The 24,817-nt window shown below is 37.4% G+C and overlaps 1 protein-coding gene across 14 annotated transcripts in view; it reads right to left on the reverse strand.

The window, feature by feature from the left end:
* Positions 1-24,817, reverse strand: part of CadN (neural cadherin) — a 192,759-nt gene that overhangs the window by 14,110 nt on the left and 153,832 nt on the right. For 9 of the 14 annotated variants that reach the window (XM_088036178.1, XM_088036177.1, XM_088036182.1 and 6 more), the window contains 2 exons: positions 16,031-16,146; positions 9,340-9,504 (listed from right to left, as the gene is read on the reverse strand). In XM_088036178.1, the coding sequence (XP_087892304.1) occupies positions 9,340-9,504; positions 16,031-16,146 (281 nt within the window). Of the gene's footprint in view, positions 1-8,970; positions 9,136-9,339; positions 9,505-16,030; positions 16,147-24,817 lie in introns of all 14 variants that reach the window. The other 5 variants (XM_088036180.1, XM_088036176.1, XM_088036179.1 and 2 more) reach the window with 1 other exon arrangement.

Genomic DNA, 24,817 nt, shown 5'->3' on the forward strand with positions numbered 1-24,817 from the left:
CGACGCCGATTATTGGGTTTATTCCATTTCAGAAGCGGCGATAAAACTTAATAACGGATTTTAATGGCTGAATGAATTGAGCGGAATTAAGGAAAAAACTTCTAGTTTAGAACTGTCAAGTGTATAATAGATGCCGCGGTATTATTGGATTTTCGACTTAAAAATGGTGGAGGCGCCGGGTTGCAAAATGTTATATTTAATTTGAAAAGACAGCAGGCACGAAAAACATTGCTACACAGTTATCGTTATCAGTGTATTTCTCCCAGAACACGTTTTTATCGAGATTCCGCAGGAATCGTGTGCAAGAACTGCCATAAAATCGGAGCATGTGGTTATAATCTCCACTATTTTAACAACTGTCTTTTCAGTACGTATTATCGTTTCCTGCTTTCCGCAGGCTTCAAAAACCGTAAAAACCGGCAATTTTTTAGCCAAAGTGTGTTGTATGTCACAAACGTCGGTTTGCATGCGAGACACTTTGAATAATTCGGATGTTTTCTTCCATGCCTTTTGACGTTCCCGCTCCCAAAACACACCGAAATAATAGCACCATCCCTCCTGACGCGGCGTGTCATTTGTCTGCTTTCTAAACTCACCCTTCACACAAGTATGCGTCGTAATATATTCGGCCCAAATTTATCGCAAATTATCGCGGACACAAATCTGATTACAATAATGACTTAGTAATTACAGAGCTATTTCTTCTCCGCTTTTGTCTCATTACTCAAAATAACAAGGCGCGACGGAGACGCTTTAACTTGTCTTTAATTATTGCAGTTGGTGCGAATTTGCTTTTTGCCTAATAAATATAAGTGCAGCTGGCCGCCTTGGTTATGAACTATTCAACTCCCATAACTCAGGATAAAAGAAAAGCATAAAACAACCACGACGATAATTTCAGGGGAAAGATCTGCACGACTCGAAAATCGACTGAATAAGCGGTTATTTTATCGGGGAAAATTAAAATTTATGTGTGTTGGGGTAAATGAAAAAACGCCAACTTCGGTTTTCTGGAAATTAGCACAATCGGCCCGATCAATTATACACACAAGACGTGTAGAATTTACATTTAAATTGAATTTTTTCCTATTCGATGAAGACAACGTATTCGTAGATTCGCTTATATCAGATTGTCAGTTTTCGTGCTGCAATTCTTTGAAAGCGGAAACCTGTTATAATTTACCGCGGAAAAAATCTCCGCAGATGTATGTTTTATTCATCCTGAAGCGTTCCCAGTGTTTTGTAGCGACTAAAGTGTATCTTTTGTAACAAGTAAAGTGCTTTCGGTTCCTGCAGTGCACATATTTCACTTGTCAAGCCGACAACTTGACAAAAACTCGTCCTAATCGCGTGAGGCTTTCATGTAACTAATCGAATTTCATAAGAACCCATCGTTGTTTATGGTCATTCCGGAATGAACTTCCATGTTAAAAGCAGCAAATCCGAAGACAAATTCATTTTGATGGTCCAATTAAGGAGGGCGTCTTTTCCATAAAGTAATTAAGTTGAAACTGAAGCCACGCCACTTTGTATACTCGCAAAGACCATCAAGGACGTGTTACTTAAACCGAAACGATGTTTAATTTTAGATCTTAATTATTCGCGGAAAAAACTCCACAGAAAAGTTGCATTATCCTGGAAAGGAGAGAAACGTACAATGAAATTTAGGGCTCATAAAACCTTTTTACTGATGTTAAGTCGTAATTCACCTTCGATGTAAAGTAAAGTTTCAAGTTTTTAAATCGCCATAACAATTCTTACGAGTCTACCTCGAGGGCTTGGCGAATTTTTAACGCCGAAACCATCATAAATTTAATTTTAATGGAGGAAAAGGCTGAATAACGGAGTTTGAGTGGGGACTAATAGCGACAGTCGGTCTGAACCGCCACAGTTAATAAACATGCTTTCCGACCACAAGTTTTGGTTGGTAATTCGATTGGGACTAATGTACGAAAATTGTGCGATTTCGGTAAAAGCCTGGTCGTGGTGGGCTTTCGAAAGTTCCATAGAACGATGTTCAATTAAATTGCAAGTTGATAGGTAACGCTAAGATCCAAGACATAGCCACCGACCTATAAATCGGCTGGCTTTGGGGGTATTAGTCTGAATGGCTGCAGCAACAAGGGAACAAATAAACATTCCCATAGTCCAGACAATGGTTTGATTTTGCAAAGGCGGTTGTATTGTATGGTTCAGTAATAATTGTTGATGTGGATTGTCCGAGCGATAAAACTTCACCGGAGCGCTGTCAGTATTAAAATTATGTCCGGAATAAATTCCGATTCGAAATATACGTGCAATTCCATATATTATTTCTACACCGTATGGATATTACATTTCACCAAAAAATATAAAACTAAAAATAACATTCGAGGGAGAACAAAGGACATAAAACGAACCGCAACACCTCCAGCCCGGATCTGATATAAAACATCCGGCATAATTTATTCGAAATTTTAAACTCGGACCCATCCAATTTAATGCTCGCATTTTATATCGCGAGAAGGGCATATTTCAACACAACGTAAATATACCCCAACCCTCTCATTGTTATTCAAATAGGGTCGTAGGCGTGTTGTTGGTAAAAACAACGCCAGTCCAAAGAAAATTTTATCCCAGCTATTACCTACAAACTTCGCCGTAATTAAATAAGTAAATACAACTCGAGCAGCACTTAAATAAATTGGTACAAAAATAAATAGGTAGATCTCGGAAGATGCAGCTCCATCCTATTTCTTCCCTGCGTATCCCACTTTAAATGTGCACTCATTGAAACCTGTTTGCTTTTTAACCCTAACAAGCGAACCAATTATCTTTAGTAGCGCATTTGATCGACGCATGCTTTTGTAACTCGCAAACAACTTTCAAGGAAATCAGAAACTTTCCAGCTTTCCCAAATGACGAAATTGGAACTGATAAGAACCGAGCGCAAAAGCGAACTCGCGTGTAAAATACGACGGTGTGTGTTTTGAGTTTAGCTGAATAAGGCGGATCAGTACATAAAACCAAATTATTAGATTAGATGCGTCAAAACCAAACCAACTTCTTTAATTTACTCGGCAAACTCTAAAGACAAGGCTAGACAAAACTTGTTCTTTTTCAATGCATTAAATATGAGCGGGATTCGTGTAATTCCCGGAATAAACGAAAGAAATACAACTAGGGAATTTCATGCTGAAATTGTCACAAAGGAGAGCGTTTGTGTCACTTCTTCTCGATTTATTATTAAATTTTTCATTGGAGGAAAGAAATTCGGCGACAATGTGGAAGCAGAGACTTTTTCGGCGTAAATCGAGCAGCACACACTTTAATTGCTGTGGAACATGCTGAGACGAAATTAACGATAAATTGCTGGAACAGGTGTCTTGCACTGTAAATCAATGGAGATGGCGGTTTGAATTTCGCGCCATATTTTATAGTAATGGGGTAGTGCACGCTTGAGAGCAAGGTAATGAACTTATAAAGTCGTTACCCTAATCTATGAATTTAGAGGAAAATTATAAAATTTTATTTTCATTTTTGGAACGAATTCAACCCCTCCCAACAGATTGTCAAACTCATATTTTTTAGCATAAAACGGGAATACTTAATTAAATAAAAGACTGAAGCTTGTTGACTAATGTAATTGAAATCGATTCAATATTTGAATCAAATATGCCATTGATAAAACGACCAACCCGTTTCGTTAATTTTTATTAGCGAAATAAGGTCAGCTGTCCCATTAAATTTAGCACAGATTGTTTTGTTTATGTTGTAGAAAGGTGTTTGAATAATAATTGTATTGATTAGAAAACTAAATAAAGGAATTTAGGTTGTCAATATACCAAGTTAAACCGAGAATTCGTGATTGGTATTAATTTTTTATTTACTGAACAAAATATGTGCGCGCTTGGACGTAATTGGATGCCTTTATTTGCATCCCCCGGCGGTGTTGCAATGTTACGAAAAGAATGCAATAAAAAGTTGAAACAATACAACTTCGCAATGAACTCATTTTTTACGCTTTCATAATTAATTTGTCTATTCAATTATCGTAATTTTATGAAATATCTTTAGCCAGAGCGCAGATGAACTATTTTATTTTAACGATTAGAAAAGTTTACGATCATAAACTTGTTAACGCTTTGATCTCCGATCGGTTATGAAGTTCTTAACAGTGACGATATTGAAAGAAACTACATTTTAAGAGGAAAGCTTTCAAGTTTAAGAGAGATTACATTAGTGGTGTCGCTCTACCTGTAAAAATCTCACTGTTTTATCAAAGTTTAAGAACCGCTCACCTTCTCTACTAAAACGGCTTCTGTAGAGCTCCAGAGTTTTCTCAGCATCAACAAAATAAACACATCCGTGGAATATCGATTTTCTAATTTTTATCTTAAACGAAATTGTGGGGTACATTATAACGACCTTTCTCAGCTTCGCCTATGTGCGGCGTTCTGATTATTTAGATTTTCAGGCCCGCTCCATTGTCCTTAATTTCCAGTGCGACATTGGGGTGGAATTAGTCTCGGAATGAAAAGGTTTGAACCGTTCTGTGAATGTTTACATTGTTGGCAGCACTTTTATCTCTGTTGGCAAACGATGACGCAAACTGCCGAGTAGTTTTATTGCAAAAGCGCTCGTTACAATCGCAATGCAACGGCGAATAATAGTAATTATGTCGGCGTTGAACGCCATCGGCACGACTTTTAATCCACGTTGTGATGGCTATTTTAGTAAGCTGTCGTACGTGTCAAAGAGGCTTGCTTTCGATGCAAATAAAAACAAAGCATGACTCTTCATTCGCGGGATCACATTACTTGAGGCACTTCTGTTATTTCGCAGATTAATATTGCCGGATACAAAGAGAACTTAGGAGAAGCCGGAGCTTTGTTTTTGTTTAAGATTAGTTGAAATTTATGTCTCAAAGTTAGCGCTGATTTTACACGCCACGGGGGTCTTTTATTATAGGAAGATATTGAAATGTGCGTAATTCGTAGACTTCCATAAATAAGATTGTCAGTTTCGATATCGGACGTCGCATCTCATCATCCCGCAAGGAGTAAACTTGCAAACTGAATAAAAATCATCCCAGACAAGTTTCCAACAATAGGCGGCGGCTGTTCGACGTCGAAAAGCATGCATACAAAAAGCGCCCTTTATGTTGGATGGCTTCAGGTTAAATGAAGTTTGCCCACACTTATTTACAATGATTTACATTATGTGGAGATGTGAGCACAGGCGGTGACATGAAACAGACCTGTATTTACTGTTTTTAATAAAACAAGGGTGGAAACCTTAGGAAGCTGTTGAGCCGCTCGGCGATAATCAAAGGAGGGATAACTTCGTACAGTTTGAAACGAAAGCCGAAGGACTTTTTCCATTTCCCTGGATTAGAGAATGATAAAAGATAACTCGTTCGCTTCGGGTTTATTGTTATTATTGAAGAGTAGTTTTTCGCCCCCGACCTATAAAACTCCTAATTGTAAAGAGTAGGCAACCAGAAATAGACTCCCAAGGACGAAACTCCCGGGTTGATCCTCTGATTTACTGCTTCGTCTCTAATAGAGTCGTAAATTTGTTTTTTATCTTCGTAGCGACGTTTCCATCATAATATTCTGTTAGAAGCCCGACTTCAGCAGTTTCAGCCCCGAGCAACTTAAGTTTTTTACGTTAATTCTCATTGTTATGTTAAATTGTCCGAACGGGTGAAGCTCTGCGGATTTACTTCTCAGCTTAACCGTGACGAGAAAGTTCGTCATTACGGGATGAATTTCCGTTTTGCTACTTTTACGATCTCTACTTTGCTGATTTACTGCTGTTGTTTGATCCTTTGCTTGTTTTCGACAATTTCTCTCGAAGTTTTGAAAGCTCCTGGAAGTACGAACGCTATCAAATGCTCTTTTTTCAATTGATTTGAATTAAAGCTTTGGAACGTTGAAGTCAACATCTGTTGTAAATTTCACCTCTTTGATGCGCTACTTGTTGTCCAGTAATTTCAGGACAAAAGAATCGTAACAATGCATTAAAATGAATGCAAGTTGCAGTCGGAGTTAAATGATTAGCAAATGAGAGAGTTCTTTGATGTCGGACTCGAAAAGATCTAAAGAAAAATGATGTCGTCGGAGAGAACAAAGGGATTCTTTTTGCCCCTGACGACAAACCGAGACCTTTGTGGGTGGAAGTGAATGAGAAATTTATTGAAGTTGTCGACTTAAAATTAAGACTGTGGTCTGTTGATGTTAAATATTCCTGAATTTCACGTACTTTTTTCCGTCTCCAAGATTAAAGGGGTTGGGAAGCACGTGGTTCCGCTGTCACATAAAATGGGGAGGAGTGCACTATATTATTGAGTTCCAAACTCAGGGTTTGACCCAGTCCGAAGCGACAATGCTCGAGTGCTCTCCCGAAAATTGTTCCGGGCGCACAAACACGTAGAGACATAGTAGTAGACACATAAACATGAGCCTGGAGTCTCCCCAGTGCAGTAAGGAATTGCACTCCGAAATTTATTTTTGAGAAGGTGGTACGCCCTCGTGTACAATAGTTTCTTTTGAATTATTTACGCGAACTCGTACAACTTGGTAAATTTATGAGTCGACATTTGGCAATATGGATTAGTGTGGGATTCTCGGAAATCGGAACTTTCACAGGAGTAAACAGCTTTGCAATAAATAAGACAACTTCTGCCGTCATCGAAACTCGCTTGCAAATCGGAGAACAAATCCTTCAACATGTTTTTCCCTTTCTCCGGTGTTATTCGTCAACTTCCCACTTCGGTAAACATCAATAACTATTTTATCTCAACACGTCACAGCTGAGTTACCGGAAGTCATCGGGCAACGGCCATCTCAGTGTCGCTTTCGCATGGTCGAAACTTATTTTCCCAGAGTAGTCGTGTTGGCGGAGTAGCACACAAAACAGAAAAACAAAAAGAGCGGAAAAAGCCAGACGAAAAATCTGCTTTCCACGGTCGCCTCCCTAATCTCATACACACTCGAGTAAATTCGCAAAAAATAACTTTAATACTCGTTTTGGTCGACGAAAGACTCCAGTCGATCCGAACAAAAGTTGCGGTTTTTGTGCCCGGAAAACACTAAACAGTTCCGGTTTGGACGCTCAATTTTACATAATCACCCCAACGTGTGGGCGAGAACGCTGTAGTCACTTCCGGATTTTAACTTTTGATGGCATCGCTCGGAGCTTAATGAAATAAATCACGTACACCTTTAAACAGAAGAAAAATTTCGGGGCATCGCTGACGGAAAATCCTCATTTTAATTAAAATAATTTGTCTTGATTTCGAGAAAGCCTGACAGGAATTCTTTCAGGACTCTTCTAACATCAATAACTTTTTGTAACTCGTCGATGCTGGAACAAATCAGATAAATTGCGCTTCTATAGCCGCGATCAGACGCAAGAAAAAGTATAGTGGTTGCCACGTGATCGAAATAAAATCTAATATAAATGTGGAGAAGAATAAGCTGTGGCTAAAACGGCTTATTTCAGTCAGGGGCGACTTCGAAAATTAGCATCACATAATGGAATTCCGACTTCGACTACAGAAACCGATTTTGTATTTATATTTCGACTGATGCGGCTCAGGAACCATCTTCAGTAAGCTAATATTCGTATTCTGATAAAAATTTTGCGAATTTATTTCAAGACTAGGAGGAAGATCAAGTAAATGAACTGAGAATGAATGAGATCTCTGAAATTGAGAATCAGGGCCGTCATCATTTTTCACTGCGTTAGAATTTCAGACTTTGATTTATTATTTTTTTCACTTACTCAAGTTGCCACTCACTATTCGAGCGTGTGTAATTTCCATGGGGAATATTAATTTCAATAAAATTAAGAGGTTGCACTCGCCGCGAAGCTATAATAACTGGCGCATCCACCATTTTTCATATATTTATAAACATTTTTAAGACAGTTTAACTCCGGGAAAAAGCTCAGTTTTCACATGACTGCGGTGATGAAAACTTTTATAAAATATCGGTTTTCTAATAGCTTGATACACAAGCATGTACTCCGTTTTAGATTAACAGTTCTTTGAGCTTTGCTGTTTAAAGTTACTGAACATTGTAATTTTAAAAATCTAGGATAATTTTGTGTAGGATAAAAACATTGAGCTTTTACGAGATCGAGATTTTTGCATCCTCTTTTGTTTTCTAAAATAACAGTAACTAAATTCCGTTTACTAAATAACATTATTAAAGGAAAACAAAGCTCGTCATGTTTGCAAAAATATTCACGAATGGGACAAAGTGAATGTGACACAAAGAGAGCCAGTGGTGATTTGGATAACAGGACAACTTTGTGGAAATATTAATGCAGAAAAGTTAATCAAAGCATAAACAGACACTCTGCTGGCCTCGTTTCATTGGAAAATCCTCAGAGAGCTATGTAAACGTTATGAACTTTTAATAAACTTGAGATTTTTAGGTTGTCGCTGTAATGATGTTTTGGAGACATGATATTTTCGATTTCCCCCATTAATATACTTAGAAAGTAACTTTTCAAATTTCCCTCGTGTCATTTAAAATATCTCATTTAAGCTTATAAGCACCACAGTGTGGTTTCTAAAGCTAAGACTAGCACAATATATCGTCGTTGAGCACCAATTTATATCACACAAATATAAATTTTAAAGCTGTTTCTAACTTTATAGCCCGTATATGTGTACACAACAAGCAGAATGAGCAAATAGATTCTCGGTGAAGAATCGATATTTAAACGGTATCACATCAATGGACACAATTTGAAATGCAGTCTTTGTTTTGCATTGGATACTGCACTACCATCTGCATCAAGTGCATTATAGAGCAAATATTTAACAGTTGATTTACCCCATCCCTGGATATTAGTAGTGAGCAAAGTTCGATCGAAATTGGAAAAGTTTGCTCAAATATAGAAAATTTGATCATCGTGTAATTTCTATCGAACTTTGCTGTGATGTTTTTGTTACCAGAGTGACATGAGACTGACCTGCATCAAGCGAAGAGGGTACGGTGCAGGATACTCTTCATCAATATCCGTCTTGTAAACGACTTTGTTAAAGACAGGAGGAAAATCGTTGACGTCCTTAATGTGGATGACCACGGTGGTATAGTTTTCGTTGAAGCTGTCTGATGCGACCAGGGTTAGCTCGTACTACACATGCATGACACAAAGGGACATACAAAATACATAAATGCACAAAACGTAGCGGTGCGAAGAGGCGGTACGTTCCAAGGATAGGAATTTAATTTCTGATACGTAACAAGCGTGTAATTCCTTCCTCCAACGTATCGCCCCTGACATGCAAGGAGATTATACGTGACGCAAACACAACACAAACACATGCGAGACACTCGCCCTTAGCACGCTCTTTGGCAAGTTCCTGTCATCTTCCTCCGTTATCTGCGTCCTGTAGGTTGGTCTTTCGAACACGGGCGGATTGTCGTTAACATCCTTGACGTGGATGACCACCGTCGTGTAGTTTTCTTTGAGGTTATCGGACGCGGCAAGCCGCAGCTCATACTATCGCAAAATTTTGAATTGAGAATTGAGATTGACGCCAACGGTCTAACAGCTGCACATGTCATTAACAATGTGTCATAGACAACGATCCTCAACACTCTAAACAATGCCTGTATTGTGCAAGGCTGATTGGAACGTCTGATCCCAAGGGATGTACTAATCACGTGGCTCATTCACCGTTCGGACGTAACTTAATAGTGAATCCCAGACGGAAAACAAAGCTTGTACCGATACGCGCCCGGATTTTCCGAAAATGGACGGCGCTTTTGTGAAAGGAAGATAAGCGCAGAAACGATGTCTTCCATATCAATCATGTCGGCTTCATTGAACACCACAATTAGAACACGTATTAACTTAAGCCCGTCTCAAGAAAAAGGCCAGATGCCAATATCGATCTCGTCAAGAGCAGAGATACAAAGAAGCGGGAACTCGTTAAAACAATTTCAAATGTAGGTCATTTCTTATTTTTCCACCCTCATGAAAGATAAATACACGACATCTTACCGAACTTCCATTTGCGGGGTATTATTCAAATGAGTAAGACATTTTTTAGAAAGAGACAAATTCAATGCAAGAATAAAATTCATTTTTGTAACGGTCTGATGCTGTTCGATTTACTGTCGAAACACGTTTCGGTGCAGTCACTTGGTATTTTTACTAGTTTTCATAGAAAAGTGAAAATGGAGAGCTCGGAGAGGTAATAAAATCTTCGAGTACCTATAATGGCTGCCCGAAGTGTATACAGGTGTCCCAGAACTCGCGCCCCAGAGAGCAAGGGAGGGTGCCGACAGCAATACAGATGGTAAATTTCAAAACAAAAATTGACTAAGTTTAATAGTATTCAAGAACTGATAAAAAGTTAACAACCAATCCCAAAAGCTTATTCGAGAAGTGGAGTAAATGGCCATCCCAATTTCCTAGGCAACGAGGGTCTAATGTTTAACTGACCAATGGATGATAGTATGTGTCCATAGTTACCAATTTTTAAATTCTGTTCAGCTTTGGGATTGGCTACAGTTCTTTTGTCTTATCTCGGTTATTTTTTGAGTTAAAAAATTATGGTTTCAAAATTTTGGTTCAGAATTGTTGCCTCCATAACCCCTTTCTCTCTGGGGCGCGAGTTCTGGAACACCCTGTATTTAGTTTCTAATTCATTGTTATCAATAGATAATGCAGTAGCATCGTGTTAGAGAATCTTCTTTGGTAAGTAAAAGGATCTATAAGAGGCGAAAATTGCATTTTGCAACAACTGATATTAAACCTTAGAGCGACAAGAGTCCTCTTTATCAATGTATATTAACAACATCATATTTATTTATTAATAAGAAATTTGAAATTTAAGCTTTGTAAATGAGCTATTGTTTCAGGTCCAGACGGAAAACTAGACGAAAGTTAACTGGAAAGTTTTACAGATTCTAAACCAATTATTTACGTTCCAAATTTTTATATAAAAATAAGCTAGCATTTCTACTAAATGTAGAAATTCTTACTTTAACACAGATTTCTCATTTATTTGTTTTTCTAAAACACCTACAGTAGACTCTCGATTATCCGAGTCCCGGTTATTCGAGTCTCCGCGTTATTCGAGCAACCTCTGGTTTTGAATTCCTCCGCGTTAGCCGATCTAAACCAGAATTTTATCCGAGTTTTTCTAAAAAATAAATAATTTACTCAAAAAACGCCATATTTGGTCTGGCGTTTTGATTGGAAATGCAATTTTGTGTATGTATGAAAATCTGCGATGTAACTGGTAACCCAGTCAACAAAGACAATGAAATCGACATAATTCTAAAAGTTTTAAAATTTTTGGCAATTGTACACCAGATAAAAACAATAATTGTTGATTTTTTGTGTAACATTTTTTATTTAAAACAGTCTTTGTATTATCCGAGTTTTTTCTTATCCGAACAAGGGCTGGTCAACATTAGCTCGGATAATCGAGAGTCTACTGTATTTCTAATGTCATTTGATTTTTGAGTTTTCGGAGAATTTTTGAGAATCCAAGATATTTCGAATTTTAATTTCTTTAATTGAATTATATTCGAATAAATTGAGAAAATACAAAGAATGCTGGACTTGCTAAAATTGCCGCAAAAAAGAGACAAAAAAATTATAAAATGTCTTAACCAAAATTTACAATTAGAATTTAAATTTGTTGTTTCACAACAGTTCGAAGAAATTGGAACATTAACAGAAAAAATTTAGTAACATTGAGCAATATCTTGCTAAATGAAAATCAATCGAAAATTCGTAAAAAATATTCAATTTGAAAATTTAAGAAATGAAAACCCGAATAAAATTCAAAAATTTTAATCCCAATATCAGACAACAAAATCAGACATAATAACCAAATTTCACATTCCGAAACGTCACCGTTTCCGAGAAAAAAATGAATAAAGAAATCGCTGTTAGTTCAAGTTCATTGTCAGTCCAGGCCATCAAAAAGTTTGGAATAAAAACGCTAATTAACAAGTGGCAAAAAATGGCTTTATCAGAGTTCCCGTCAGTTGAGCAATAATCGCGGTAGAGAAAGGTTGGTACAGTGCCAAATTGTCAAAATTTTGATTATTTTGAGTTAATTTTTTAATTTTTTGCTTAAAGTGTTGTGATAAACCTAAAGTTATAAAAAGTGTTTTGTTTACAGCTGAAACTAAATTAACGCATGATGACATTGTTGATAGTCCGATGGAGGGCATTGTCGTAATAACACTCGGGTAACTTCTCATTATTTCGTTTCTAGTTCAAATTTCAGGTCACCAAACATTGAAAAAAATGCTTTTTGTTTATTGAATGTTTTTGATTGTTAATTTTTAAAATAAAAGGAAATAAATCATTAATTAATTTGAATTGGTCAATATTACAATATTTATAATTACAGCATAGCGCTAAGCACGCTTTTTAAATTTCAACGTAAATATTCTATTTTTTTTTCAAATTTATGGAGAAGGTAAATAAAAGCTCCCAATATCAAATTGCAAGTCCATTACCAAAGCCTAATAATATAATTTTTGGCGCCCGAGTAATATAACAGTGACTAGTACATGTTTAATATGTGTTTTGGCGGTTAGCCGGTTATTTATGTCAAGTCTTCAATATTATGGGCCTGATCATTTGAGAAACCATAAACTCAACAATGGTAAATTTATAGTTAATGTTTTATGTTTTAGTTGTGAATGTTTTTCCACCCAATTTTCATTGTTTTCTACGTGATTAACGTGACGTAAAACCAAATTTAATTTGAACGATATCAAATATTATTGTCACCATATTTGCGTTTGGAATGAAGTTTAGAATACGTTAATTGTTTCCATTGAAAACACCACTTAATTAAAATTACCTTACACGTATGTAATTAGTTTCCAACACCGAATTTTAACAAAAAATCTTAAAATTGTATGAGTCATCCTAAACCAGTATTTTTTCGTAAAACAGATAAGAAATCGGTCTTATGAGCTGCGATATAGAAACCCCACCCTGGATACCAAACAATAGGTTAATTTAAACTTCGTGAAAGTGCGCTGGTAAAGTTTAAACTTTGTAAACAAGTACCCATAGTACCTGCCCCAATTTCCTTCTAAACATGCCAACAAAATTACGTTCCCGCGAACAAAAAGTCGCGGTTTCAATTTATTTTTTGACATAATCCAACGATGCATGTCGCTAAACATTTACTTAAGAATAAATTGATGTTTAATGTTACATGAAATTGTAAATAGAAAATATGGGTGTTTGGCAGCAATTTTTCAGAGTAAATGGTTTGGACGGATAACTAAGAAACCCGTAGTTTGGGGACTTTCGCAAATTTCCTCGTTATTTATACGAAAAAATAAACATTTGTGTGTCGAGGGAGACATATCGCGCCACGGTCCTATAAAAACCGTGAAATGTTTTAAATATTGATTGTCTATTTTAGATGTAAATAACCACACAAAGGGGAATCTTCATGTTTTCTTTGTATCCAAGGGTGAATTTTTTATGTAGCCTAATAAATTTAATATTGTCGCCAGTTTATTTTGTAGAAAATAGATAAAAGAAGCGAGAGCATGTAAAATTTGCTCAGCGAGGCGTGGAAGTATCCGATAACTTGCATAAGGTCGGAGAAATCACAGGAGTGAATACATTAGGATGGATCGTTTAATCGACAAATTTGAAGTTTTTTTGACGAGGGTAATTTATCTATGACCGCCACGCAAGCTGAACAATCTAAACTTTAAAAATACTTGCGAAAGTCTCAGACTCTGTTATCGTCAAACCTACAAACTGAACGCCAAACTATTTGATTCTATTAATCTAGCCGAAGTTTAGCGTCGATCGATTGCTCTCAGCCCATTTTTCTCCATCCGGAATTTCTTGAGGGCACTTAAGGCGGTTCCAGTCATCTTATTAAATTTCTTTGGGTATTTATTGTATCGACAAGAGTTATCGAGGTTACTCATACATATTTATTGTTTTCTGAATGTCTAGTTTTGGAAATCAACAAATTTTATGTTAGTTTTATTTCAAATTCAACCGAATAAATTATTTATTTATCAAGGGCGACTGCTGTCAAAATACGCGATGTTTTTATTCACGTTGAGCAATAAATACGCGCCATTTCTATAATGAACGCGAAACGTGGAAGGACTGTCAAACATAATGTTGCATTGGATATTTGACGAGCTGCTATAAACTTTGGATTAAACTAGCATTCGTTGCAAGTAGTCTTTTTGGAAAAGAACACTGAGACAAGTGAATTCGAGTGTGTTACGCCTCCGGCGCTGCCAACAGTTCGTTTTAATTAAATGTCACTGATAAGGTGAGAGAGATTTATAGTTGCCATATGACATGGCATGCAGTGGTGTATATGCATACAAGACAAGTCTAGAGCACTAAGTGTAATTAGGAAATTTACATACAGCCGAGATCCGTTTCTATCGAGTCAAAAACGAAGATATTCTGATTTAGGTGATGCCGCTAACGGAGATTGTACACGTTATGCTTCAACAACTTTACATGTTTAGGATTGTCATAAAATTTCCAATAAAAATAGTCAGTTTGCTTGTGGTTTTCATTATCTGAATTCCACACGACTGCAATACCGTTGTTATAAAATGTGCATTCTAGATAAGAGAATCTTGGAATTTGGAACGTGTACACAATCTGAGTAAAAGCTCCCACTTGGAGGCTACGTTTTTATTGAAAATAGTTACGGATGGGGAAAAACTTCTCAACCACGAAGAAAAGCGAATTGTTGCTAACCGAGACAACAAGATACAGACTGAGGCTTGTGCAAAGAACTAAAAATTTACGATGCAAGTTGAACGAATTTTTTTGCTCCAACTCGGCACCTAGTAAGCTCAGGTGTTTTCATCAAACTTTTAAAAAAGGTACACAACTGAATATTGGATCGGATCAGTGAAGCGAACGGCAGAAAAATATTTTGCAGAAAAAAATTATTACAATATCCTTGCCTTGGAAATTCAGTTTCGACTTGTATTGCTGTATTAATTTTTAATGACGTGTTCTAAGACTGGCTGTTAATAAACTAGTCGGGCAGACTGAGTTAATAGTAACGAGAATGTTTGGTAAACTATCTTGTTCATAAACTAACCAGCAGAATTAATTTAGTTTGGCAAGAATTTAAACCAACCAAAGAAACTATAAGACGATTACAAAAATGCGAACAAATTAACAATTTAAACATTTTGCCTGGGTTAACCGAATATGTAATTATGTGAATTGGAACTATTTATGAATTAAAAATGCCTAATGTGTTTACTGGATTCGACATAAACAAATTAGCAGCATTGTTGGATGATTTGAAAACTAATTGCTCTGCATTCTGTCAGAATGCTGGGTTTATACACAACGCAGAAAGTTATATTTATTCTACATTAATGCTAAATAGGGTTGAAATGATCAAATATACTTCGAGCGGATCCTTCTCCAGTTTCACTTACTCCAGAATATTTTTTTTCGATACTAGCTTAAGACCTTGTTATTGTGTTGTTTGGTTTCGAACTGTGAAATTAAATTTCTTTCCTACAAGTAGATAAAGAAAAGCGTATTTTGGGTTGGCTAATATTAAGTGGGAAACAAACGTCTTTGTGTAAATTTTGATTGCATGAATTTTGAGCACCGATAGCTTTACAATAAATCTATGACCGATATCTCTCTATAATCCCACTAATTTCCCAGTGCAACTACCACGTATTTTATCTACAATTTCCCGCACTGGTGTTTTCCGATTAGTTTAAAAACTTTTGATCATGATCGTAATTAATGTCATACGAAATCCGCCTCTGATACGAGCAGAACTAATCGGGTCAGTGCGCTATAATTCTCACAAATGGACAGATTTAAGGATGCAAATTGCATTTTTGCCAGAATTAACGTTCGGATATCAATTACTGATACGCAATCATCACTCGTTTGGATTTTACGAGCATTGTAACTCGACTATCTCGCCTGGGATTCACTTTAAACACAACACGTATAAAATAGTGTAGATTATGTCAAAATATCAAGCATGTTGTTTTGTACTTACCCGTTTTCTAGTTTCGTAATCCAAAGCTCCGGCTACATAGATAGCTCCAGTCATATTCTTGACGGCGAAGGCTCCGCCTATGTTACCGCTTGTGATCTCGTATCGAATACGAGAGGCTGAAACGGAAAACAATTTCAATTCCTGATACTTTTCAATTACGTACAACTGATGATTTAAAAATCTCTTTTTGGGAACGGAACCCACATCTAACAAAAGTCAGAAAAAATCGACAGATATCCGGATCCGGGAGGATTACTCGCAGTCGCGTCAAGGGACACACACATCCGATCAGATTTAATGACAGTAAATAATAACAAAGCGTCTCACGGAAGCTTCTCATTAGCGTCAGAGTTTTTTTGTGAGAAAATCCGATCACGAAAGAATTTTGTTGATAAAGCTAATATTGAATGTCAAAGGATGCGATGGAGCTGAATACGTTTGTAATATCTCCACATATCAATTTCGGCAGCTGTTAGCTTGACTGGAATTTTCGCAGTAATAAGTGACAAATGTCAGAGATCTTGGTCGGGAAATTGGCAATCGGGGGACGTAAGTGGAGACATTAATTGAGAGCGAACGTCCCCTTTGAGTGAAGCGAGCATTGCGCATTTTTATTTATAGAAGCTCATCAGACGAAATTGAATTTGAAGCCGTAAAATAAAAACGATATTTGTTGGATGCAAAGTGAATTTACTCCGGAACCGGAAGACATATTCCAGTCATAATGTGATTGATACCTTCTGGTTATCCCAAAACATTCTCTCTGCGTGCTAGGTAATACACTGGGTAATTACAAAAACAGATTAAGCTCTTAATGAAAAAACTGCAATCTCTGTGAACAAACTCAGTGCTTTTGTAACTTTTCTAATTTAGCTATAGGTACGGAATACAGAAGTGTTCACATTATTTAGAGTTAAACTAATTTTACTTTGGATTCCTTTTTTAAAATTATAACTTAGTTCTCACCGTTAAAGAGACTTCTATTAAGTTCTCTTGAAAACGTAATTAGTGTAGGACAAATTAGTCTCTTCTTGCGAAGGAGCTGGTGTTAGCGACCCGGACCTGTGCAATAAAACTAAAACTTTTCTTCCTCGCCTTGTTATTTTCTCCTTGCAAGCTCCTTTAATAAAAACTGAATCGTCAAACTTGTTCGATTATAGATCAAACTTTCAGTTTTCAGAGCGAATTCAACTAACTCTATTTAGAATTTCTATAAACCCTCCAACCATCTGCGCTTGGATTAAAATGACTGATTCGGGTCTCCTTACAAATCAACTCCCCGGATGTGCACCGGGCACGCAAGCCGACCCTGAAAGTCACATACCAAGCTCCTGAATTATGCATATCGTGCAAGCTCGGTTGGTGAAAATTCCGAATTCAAAGCTCTTTTCGGTCGTGTTGCGATAGTTGTAAATATTGTCGCCTAACGAATTTGAGCAAAATATTGCGATAGATCAATCGGCGGGTTTACCAAAGGGTTACTCGAATAATCCGCCGACAAGAGGAGATTTAGACACTCAATCGTTGGTGAATATGGAGAGAACTATTCAACTAAGTCAGCTAAATTTGGAAGCCTAACCTAGTTGGAGCTGCTCTAATCCGGTCTGCGAATTGAGGATTTGCATTCTGTTGTGATAATTCGACGGCGAAAATAATAACTGTCTAACTGTGGGGTTAGGTGTAAGTTGACTGCCACATTATCGTTTGTCTGGTGGAGATTTTAGCGGCTCCACAGCGTTCATAAAGTCGGAATTTATTTAGACAACCTAATTTTTTTAGCCAACTAGTGGAAACCCCAATCTCGCTGCTTAGTCAATAAAGGGATCATTTTAATGACAAGACATCGTAGACGCTGTTTCTTTGCTCTAAACACGTATTGATCGTTAATTTTGAGATTCCAACGGGTATATGTATTTCTCACCAGAAGCTAGCAATTTTCTAACTGCACTCGTTTAAATTCTTCGATCGTAGCCGCAAAAAGTCCGTTTGTGATTTATCACCTCAAACGCGTAAAAAATTACCGATAACAAAATTGATGGATCGTGGGCTAATCCACACCTGCTCCCAGCAACCGCCTTCGACTGAAAACCTAATTAATAATTAATACCGAACGCAATTCTCATCGTTGAATTATTGAAAACCACTTTTGAACGTTAATGTTGATTCATCGCATGTAAATTCCATTCTAATACATCCAATATTCGATAAGGGAATTAAATCTATATTTAAACAATAGATAAATAACTGAACGTTACCCTTCTCCAACACTGCACACATTTCCATACAAAGCGAGCGGGTGCGAAAAATGGTGGATGCGCCGGGACAGTCATATTCATAATTGGCAAAGTTGAAACTTCATTATCTCTAATGACGAGCCCTGTTGCGTCATAATCATTGTTATGTTTTGTGAATGATATGATTTACGGACGTTGGGGCTGTTGGCACCCCTTCGGAGAAACGGAGATGATTGATGGGATGCAAGGCGAAATGACTACAACGCGCTCCCAACTTCGGTCAGAGGAAACGTCTTCATTACAAGGACTTTTGTTTGGAAATAATGAACGGTTTTGTAACAAGCTCGCTAACTACCCCCATTTAAGCCTGATTGCTGAACTCTTCACGATTCGAGGAAAAGGCAAAAAAATAATTATTATTGGGATATTGAAGGGTTCTTCATTGCGTCCTTGCTCAAGTTCATAATAATCAATTTATCACGCGTTTACGACCTTCACCTGTTTTGATAGTTGCCCATTTTGTTACCGCAGGCCAAACCGTGCGGTTTTCCGATCGTTAAACCCAGACGAGGTGAGTTATACCAATTGAAACTTGAAGTGGCGGTTGGAAATTTGAATTGCATGCTGCGAGTCCCGATGGTGACGTTTATCGCCCCGATTCCGGACCGCCTGCAATCTGTTTCGTCTAGAGATTTGTGTCGAAACGAAATTCAAAGAGTTTTTTAAAGCAATCCTTTCACGGCAATCGTGCTGAACTTTCGGTACGAAATTCGGTTACCCAATGCTTTATGTCTTTGTCAATTATTATTTGAAGAGCTCCCATGCAAATTTGCACAACCCGTTGCACTTTAGCAAGGAACTTCGATAACATGAACATATGCTACTTCATGTAATTACAACGTTGTGGTAACAGATGTGATTTAGTCGCAGAGACATAGAAACCTGAATTAACCATTCGCGTGATGAGGCAAATAAGGATTCGTGTTCTACACAATGAGACCAAATCGACATTATTAGCGGAAAAATAGACAAGTGTTGCACGAAATTGGACGTTTGAAATGTACTCGAGAAGTGCTAGTTTTGAACAATCTTGTGCACACAAAAACAAAGAAGCTAACATAAATGAGAAGCTGAGGATGCGGTCAAATAGTATTCTGCAGTCCAGTGCGCAAACATCTAAATGCTAAAAGCAGCCCTTACTTCTTGCTTTCCTTTTGAAAAATTTATGAAATGGGCGATGACGGACTGAGGCGACCGCCATTTCTTGGTTTCGTGGTTACCAATTTAGAAACAGAATTTACAGAATGTTGACTCTCCTCTAACGAGTTTCCTTTCATTTTCTCTTAACTGAATTTGATTTCAAGTTTTACATAATTTTACGTTAATTAAACAAATTCTGACTAAACCTCATTTTTCTCCGATTGGTCCTTTAACACAATGCTGATTTTTAGCTCCTGCAATTCCTGTGGAATGTTAAACAAGAACTGTCAAATTGTCACTAAAACACAAATATGTATATTTTAAGACTTGTGCAGTTGTTTGTTTTTCTAAAATGTTTTATTGTGTTCAGACTCTTCATTATGTGTAATTTTGCACATTTAATAGAGAGGTATGATTACAACTAAATTGGCGAATAATGAGTCGTTAATATTGAAGCCTTTGCAGTGGTTGGATTACATAAAATTAATGTTGTTTAGAGTGCATGTTATGTTAAAACATTTCCCGAAAACCAACCAAAATTACGTTAAATTTTCCTGTTTATTCAAAGCAAGAATGCCGCACGAATTTTTATATTATACAATATACACCGCTTTACATCTGCATACTTTTCAAATACTCATAAAGCAAAAGCGAAGTTCTTTGTTCCTTTCCCTAGAATTTTTATTCATTTCAACCAACTGTTACACGGTTTTACATGCCAATTATTCAAAAAAGGCAACGCATATGAATGTTTTCAGTAGTTGCACGGGTCTGTTTCTCCGCGATTGTTCAACTGGTCTTTTCCTCCGAGGTAAATTCTCATTTCTTAGACGCGTCTAAAGACTCCGCTTTGCTTCTTATTTTTTAGGCCGTTTGTCTTTCGCAGTCATCTTTTTTGCCGTCCATAAATCCACCCTCACAAATTCAGCAAATTAGAAAAACTCGCCATTATTTCATTTAAGAGCTCCCGCTGAGTGAGGTGATTTACTGGCGCCCCTGTAACCCCTTGTTTAATCCAACAAAGTGGCATTCGAACAACCAACAATTATAACCAGTGACATTTCCAGCCCGTTTCTTTCGTGATGGGGAAAATATTAGCAATTAAAATAACGCGTTCGTTTCATGCAATTAATTGACGCCAAGCGACAGCCCGGCGAAAATAAATAACCGACGTCTTGGCAGCCGTTAAAAGGGGAGGATTTGTATCCGGTTGATGTTCTCACTTTATACACTCGCTTTTACGGTCGTTCCATCGTAAAAGAAACCATCGTTAATGATATTTTTTGCGAGCCATTAACTGTTTTTTTTGTTTATAGCGAGCCCTCGAGGGCGAAAACACGCCGTAAGTCGTGTTGCACACCTGTTTGTGGGAAGCGAATTTTTCTTTTAAAACGTTTGATTGATTTCGAAAACTTGTCCATTTCTCCTCAAATTACACGTAATTGAGGGTAGACGTCAATTAGCCCCCAGGGCGTCAAGCGGTTTCACCCCTAATTGCACGATGCAGGTTTGATGTCGTGCACTTGTTGCCTGTTAAACTCGTCCACGAGTTAAGCGTATCTCTTTCGATGCAGGGTGGTTTTATCGCGTAATTAATGGAGGCGAGGGAGACAAATTCGGGGGTAACGACAACGCAACGTCATAATTAATTCACGAACTACCTCGACGACTAATTTCATTTAACTGACGAATGATTAACTATAGCGAGACGTTCAAACCACGACTTAGTCATGAAACTTTCCGGGTGTGCAAACATTGTCCGGTTTTTGAAGTTGGAGTATCCAAACTACAGTCATCAAAGTTGTACGAGGCTGCTAAAGACTTGGAAAAGTGCTCCGCTATTACTGGTGAAAAAAAACCGTCTGAGCACGAGTGAAGTTCTCCGAGCTCATTGTGCGATTGATTTTGTGAAATTTTCAATTTTATTATCGGATGGCTTGTACAAGCTGATGATTCCAATACAATATCGCTTTAATCTTGTCAACAATGGTATAGATTGGATTTCAGTTAATTAAATTTTCTTGTATCGTCGAAGTACTCAGGCTTTTATGTTTTACTGTCAGGAAAAACGAGTATTCTCCCCAATATCAAATAAACGTTGTCAGTGTGAAAAAAGAAGTATTTCTAATTGTATTGTGCTTTCAGCATGTATAAATAATTTTCGTCTAACTTTCTAACGAAATTTTGGAGCAAACATCGTCAGGTATAGAACCTAACTCGAAAAGAGATCCGATTAAACTTGTATTTCTAGGGGAATCTGCTTGCTTAGACGAGATTGCTTGGCGAAAATTGACGAATAAAAGAAGGAGTTCGAATGTGAATTCCAGAAAAGAACACAAATTCCAATTTTCTTAAAGAAAATATTTCCCCGTCTGCACATATACAGCGAGTTAAATCCCACATGTGTATCCTCCAATTAGTTGCGAAATTTTCCAAGTTTGGGACTGCATCTGAAATGGGCTTGTAAGCTACAAACTTGGGAGTATGAACTTGAAGTCCCAATGGAGTTGCATCGTATTGTGTTACCTTTATAACGTTTTAGTGCACCGATGCTTCGGATGCAAATAATGTTATTGGAGGTGTGAAGAATAGGTCAAAGAGAACACCTTGACGGAGTTTAGAGCAACTGGAGTTGTCAAATAGAAAACAGAAGTAAAACAGAAGAACTACTCGGAATTGAGTGCTACAAACTCTGAGATGTTTAAGGGTGGTTTAGCGGAAAATTTAACTACCTTTGTTTCAGGGAAATGGTTAATTTGTTCCCTTAACTATTTTACCCAAGAAAGGAAACAGTTTGACATAGTTTTGACATTGAGCGCTTTTTTGACATTACTAAAATATTTTTTAATGAAAACTAAGTACTAACTGCAGCAAAATAAGTATGAAAATCATGTACAGTGGTCTCGCAAAAAGCTCATACCGTAAGCTTGCTCACACGCAGCTCGTTTCGCTCGCTTTATCGACGCTTGTACCTGCTGTAAATAACCGTTGTATGTCTTCAAAAATATTATTCCTGTTTGCTTTGGAAGCAATGTTTTCCAATAACAACTTTGAATGCAGGCTTTGTATCCAATGAAGTCTAAAATATAAAATAATTCAGTGTGATGTGATGATATTCCACACACTAGTTGTTGCATTGAGAATACGTTTTGATGTTAGACTTGTTTGAAAAACTTGACATAAATTTCCGCATCTCCAAGTTATCTTTCGGAATTTGCTGTCAAAGGAATTTCAATGGAAGTGCGTTCTATTTCCAGTTCTATTTAAAAGTAGTAATTAAAGAAAAATATCGTGCTCGCGGAAATAATGTAAAATCTCGTACGATCTCAGTGTAATTCATTAAAATTGAATTTACCTTGGCATGAATACGATCTCATAACTTTGCCTTCGAATTATGCAAAATTCGCCCGTGACACCCAGTTCCGACAGAATTACACTACATAATCATGTAACCAGAGAGTACCATTTAATAGCACATGTGACAATTTCAGCATGTCAATCGTAATCAGAATCTATAACTAAAATCCGAGTTCGTTGGTCCACTCCAGCGATTAAATCGCGCCAAACAAAGCCCAATCATCCCAATTAAACGGTCGAACGTTTGGAAACCATGATTTGCTCTATTTTTGCGCGTCTCCTCAGTTTAGCATAAATTCGCTTGGTGATGTAAATATTGTTGGAAAAAGACGACTCAGTCTGCAATAATTAATGCAAGTTGGAGGAAGTTTGCGCGCAATTAGGCAACTCTTGGCATGAAATATGCATCTCGTATCATCAAAAAGTCGCATCGTCACACATGCCCACAAAGGCTGCCATCGTCGACTTGGTACGTTGAGATCAAGGGATGAATTCATTACGCCGAAGCTTCTAATTAGAGGGTCACGGAACTAAATTGAATTTCTAATGTGGAGATGTTGCGAACGCGAGCTTTCGAAATCTTTAAAAATTCACTCGGGCCGCACGTTCATTAGCGGAAATTAAAAACGGGGGCTTTGCGGTGGCGTTAATGAACGATGACTACTCACGGACAAACACCACGCCGGAGGGAGGTTGAATTACTCGTTCGTTAGAGGTGCACGTATTAAATTTCCCGAAGTGGAAGAGGGAGGCGAGATGTCACGTTCAGGTGGTATTACATCGACCTCTGCTATTAATTCGGACGGGGGCAGTTTTCATAGGAAGTAGTAGTTTAGCTAACAGTTCGAACTAAAGCCGACAATAAAAAACGAACGATTTGGCACAAGTGGAGCGCGAAAAAATGAACGAAAACTGGTTAGAACGCGGGGCAGAAAAAGATCCGGTTAAGAGAGATCTACACTCGTGGCTGAGCAATTTTCCCCGTTTTACACGTTTACATTGTTGGTACATAATTTTGAGTTTTACTTCTTGATGGTATCTCTCAACACATGTAATAATTTACGGTTATCGATAGTGTGTTAAGTTAACAGTTCGAAGTAAATGTCGGCAATAAAATCGAGCGCTTCGGTGCAAGCAGAGCAAGAAAAAACCAGGTCAGGACGCAGGCGGGAAAAGATCGGGGGGTGTCGAATTTCAAACAGTGGAAAATTATACTGGCAATAATACACGCTGGAATTGTAGGGGCGGCGATTTGATAAGCACTGGAGCTTACACAAGTTTCGGTTTTTACTGATGTAACCACGGCGAGGCCTGCAAGTTTCATGGTGTTTCTAAAGTGGGATTTTACACCCGGCCTCTACAGATGATCCCTTCAGGATTTATGGAAATTATTCGGCTAAAGTTCTATTATTTAAATTGGCAATAATATGCTTAGAGATACAGCTGGCGATCCCGATGGATACATCGAGCATAGAATTTATTTCAATTTTCCAGGAATATTGACGGACGGAGCTTTCAAACAATAAGAGCTTCCTTTCAAGAAAAAGTCTTTTGATCGGGATATTAAGTGACATGTTAGTGGCGTACGAAAGAAAATATGTGAAGACTTGAATTCCAATCTTCCAAAAGAAAAAAGCAACGAAAATTATGAGCCAAATTAATTCGTATTATTATCGGATTCGTAAAAAATACTTCTCTTCGTTACTATGGACCTTTGGGGATTTTTTGTTCAGCGATGCTTGAATCACGACCGACAATAAACGAGAAAGGGATTTATGCTTCAAAGCATAAAGCCGGCGATATTCTTTCATTAATTAAACTGGAGACTGCAGTCGTGCGAAAAACTGGTCCAATTGATAAAATAAAGGTATGGCGACGTGAATCCTTCACGAGTAAAGCGATAAATTGAAAAATCCAACTTTTAAAACAAAAAAGTCTGATTTCAGTTACTGCACTTATCCAGAAATAAACTGCGAAGTTGAATGGAGCTTCGACA

Source organism: Gnatocerus cornutus, chromosome 5, assembly GCF_029298725.1.
Source record: "Gnatocerus cornutus isolate USDA-ARS CGAHR chromosome 5, icGnaCorn1.1, whole genome shotgun sequence".
NCBI classification, from domain to species: domain Eukaryota; kingdom Metazoa; phylum Arthropoda; class Insecta; order Coleoptera; family Tenebrionidae; genus Gnatocerus; species Gnatocerus cornutus.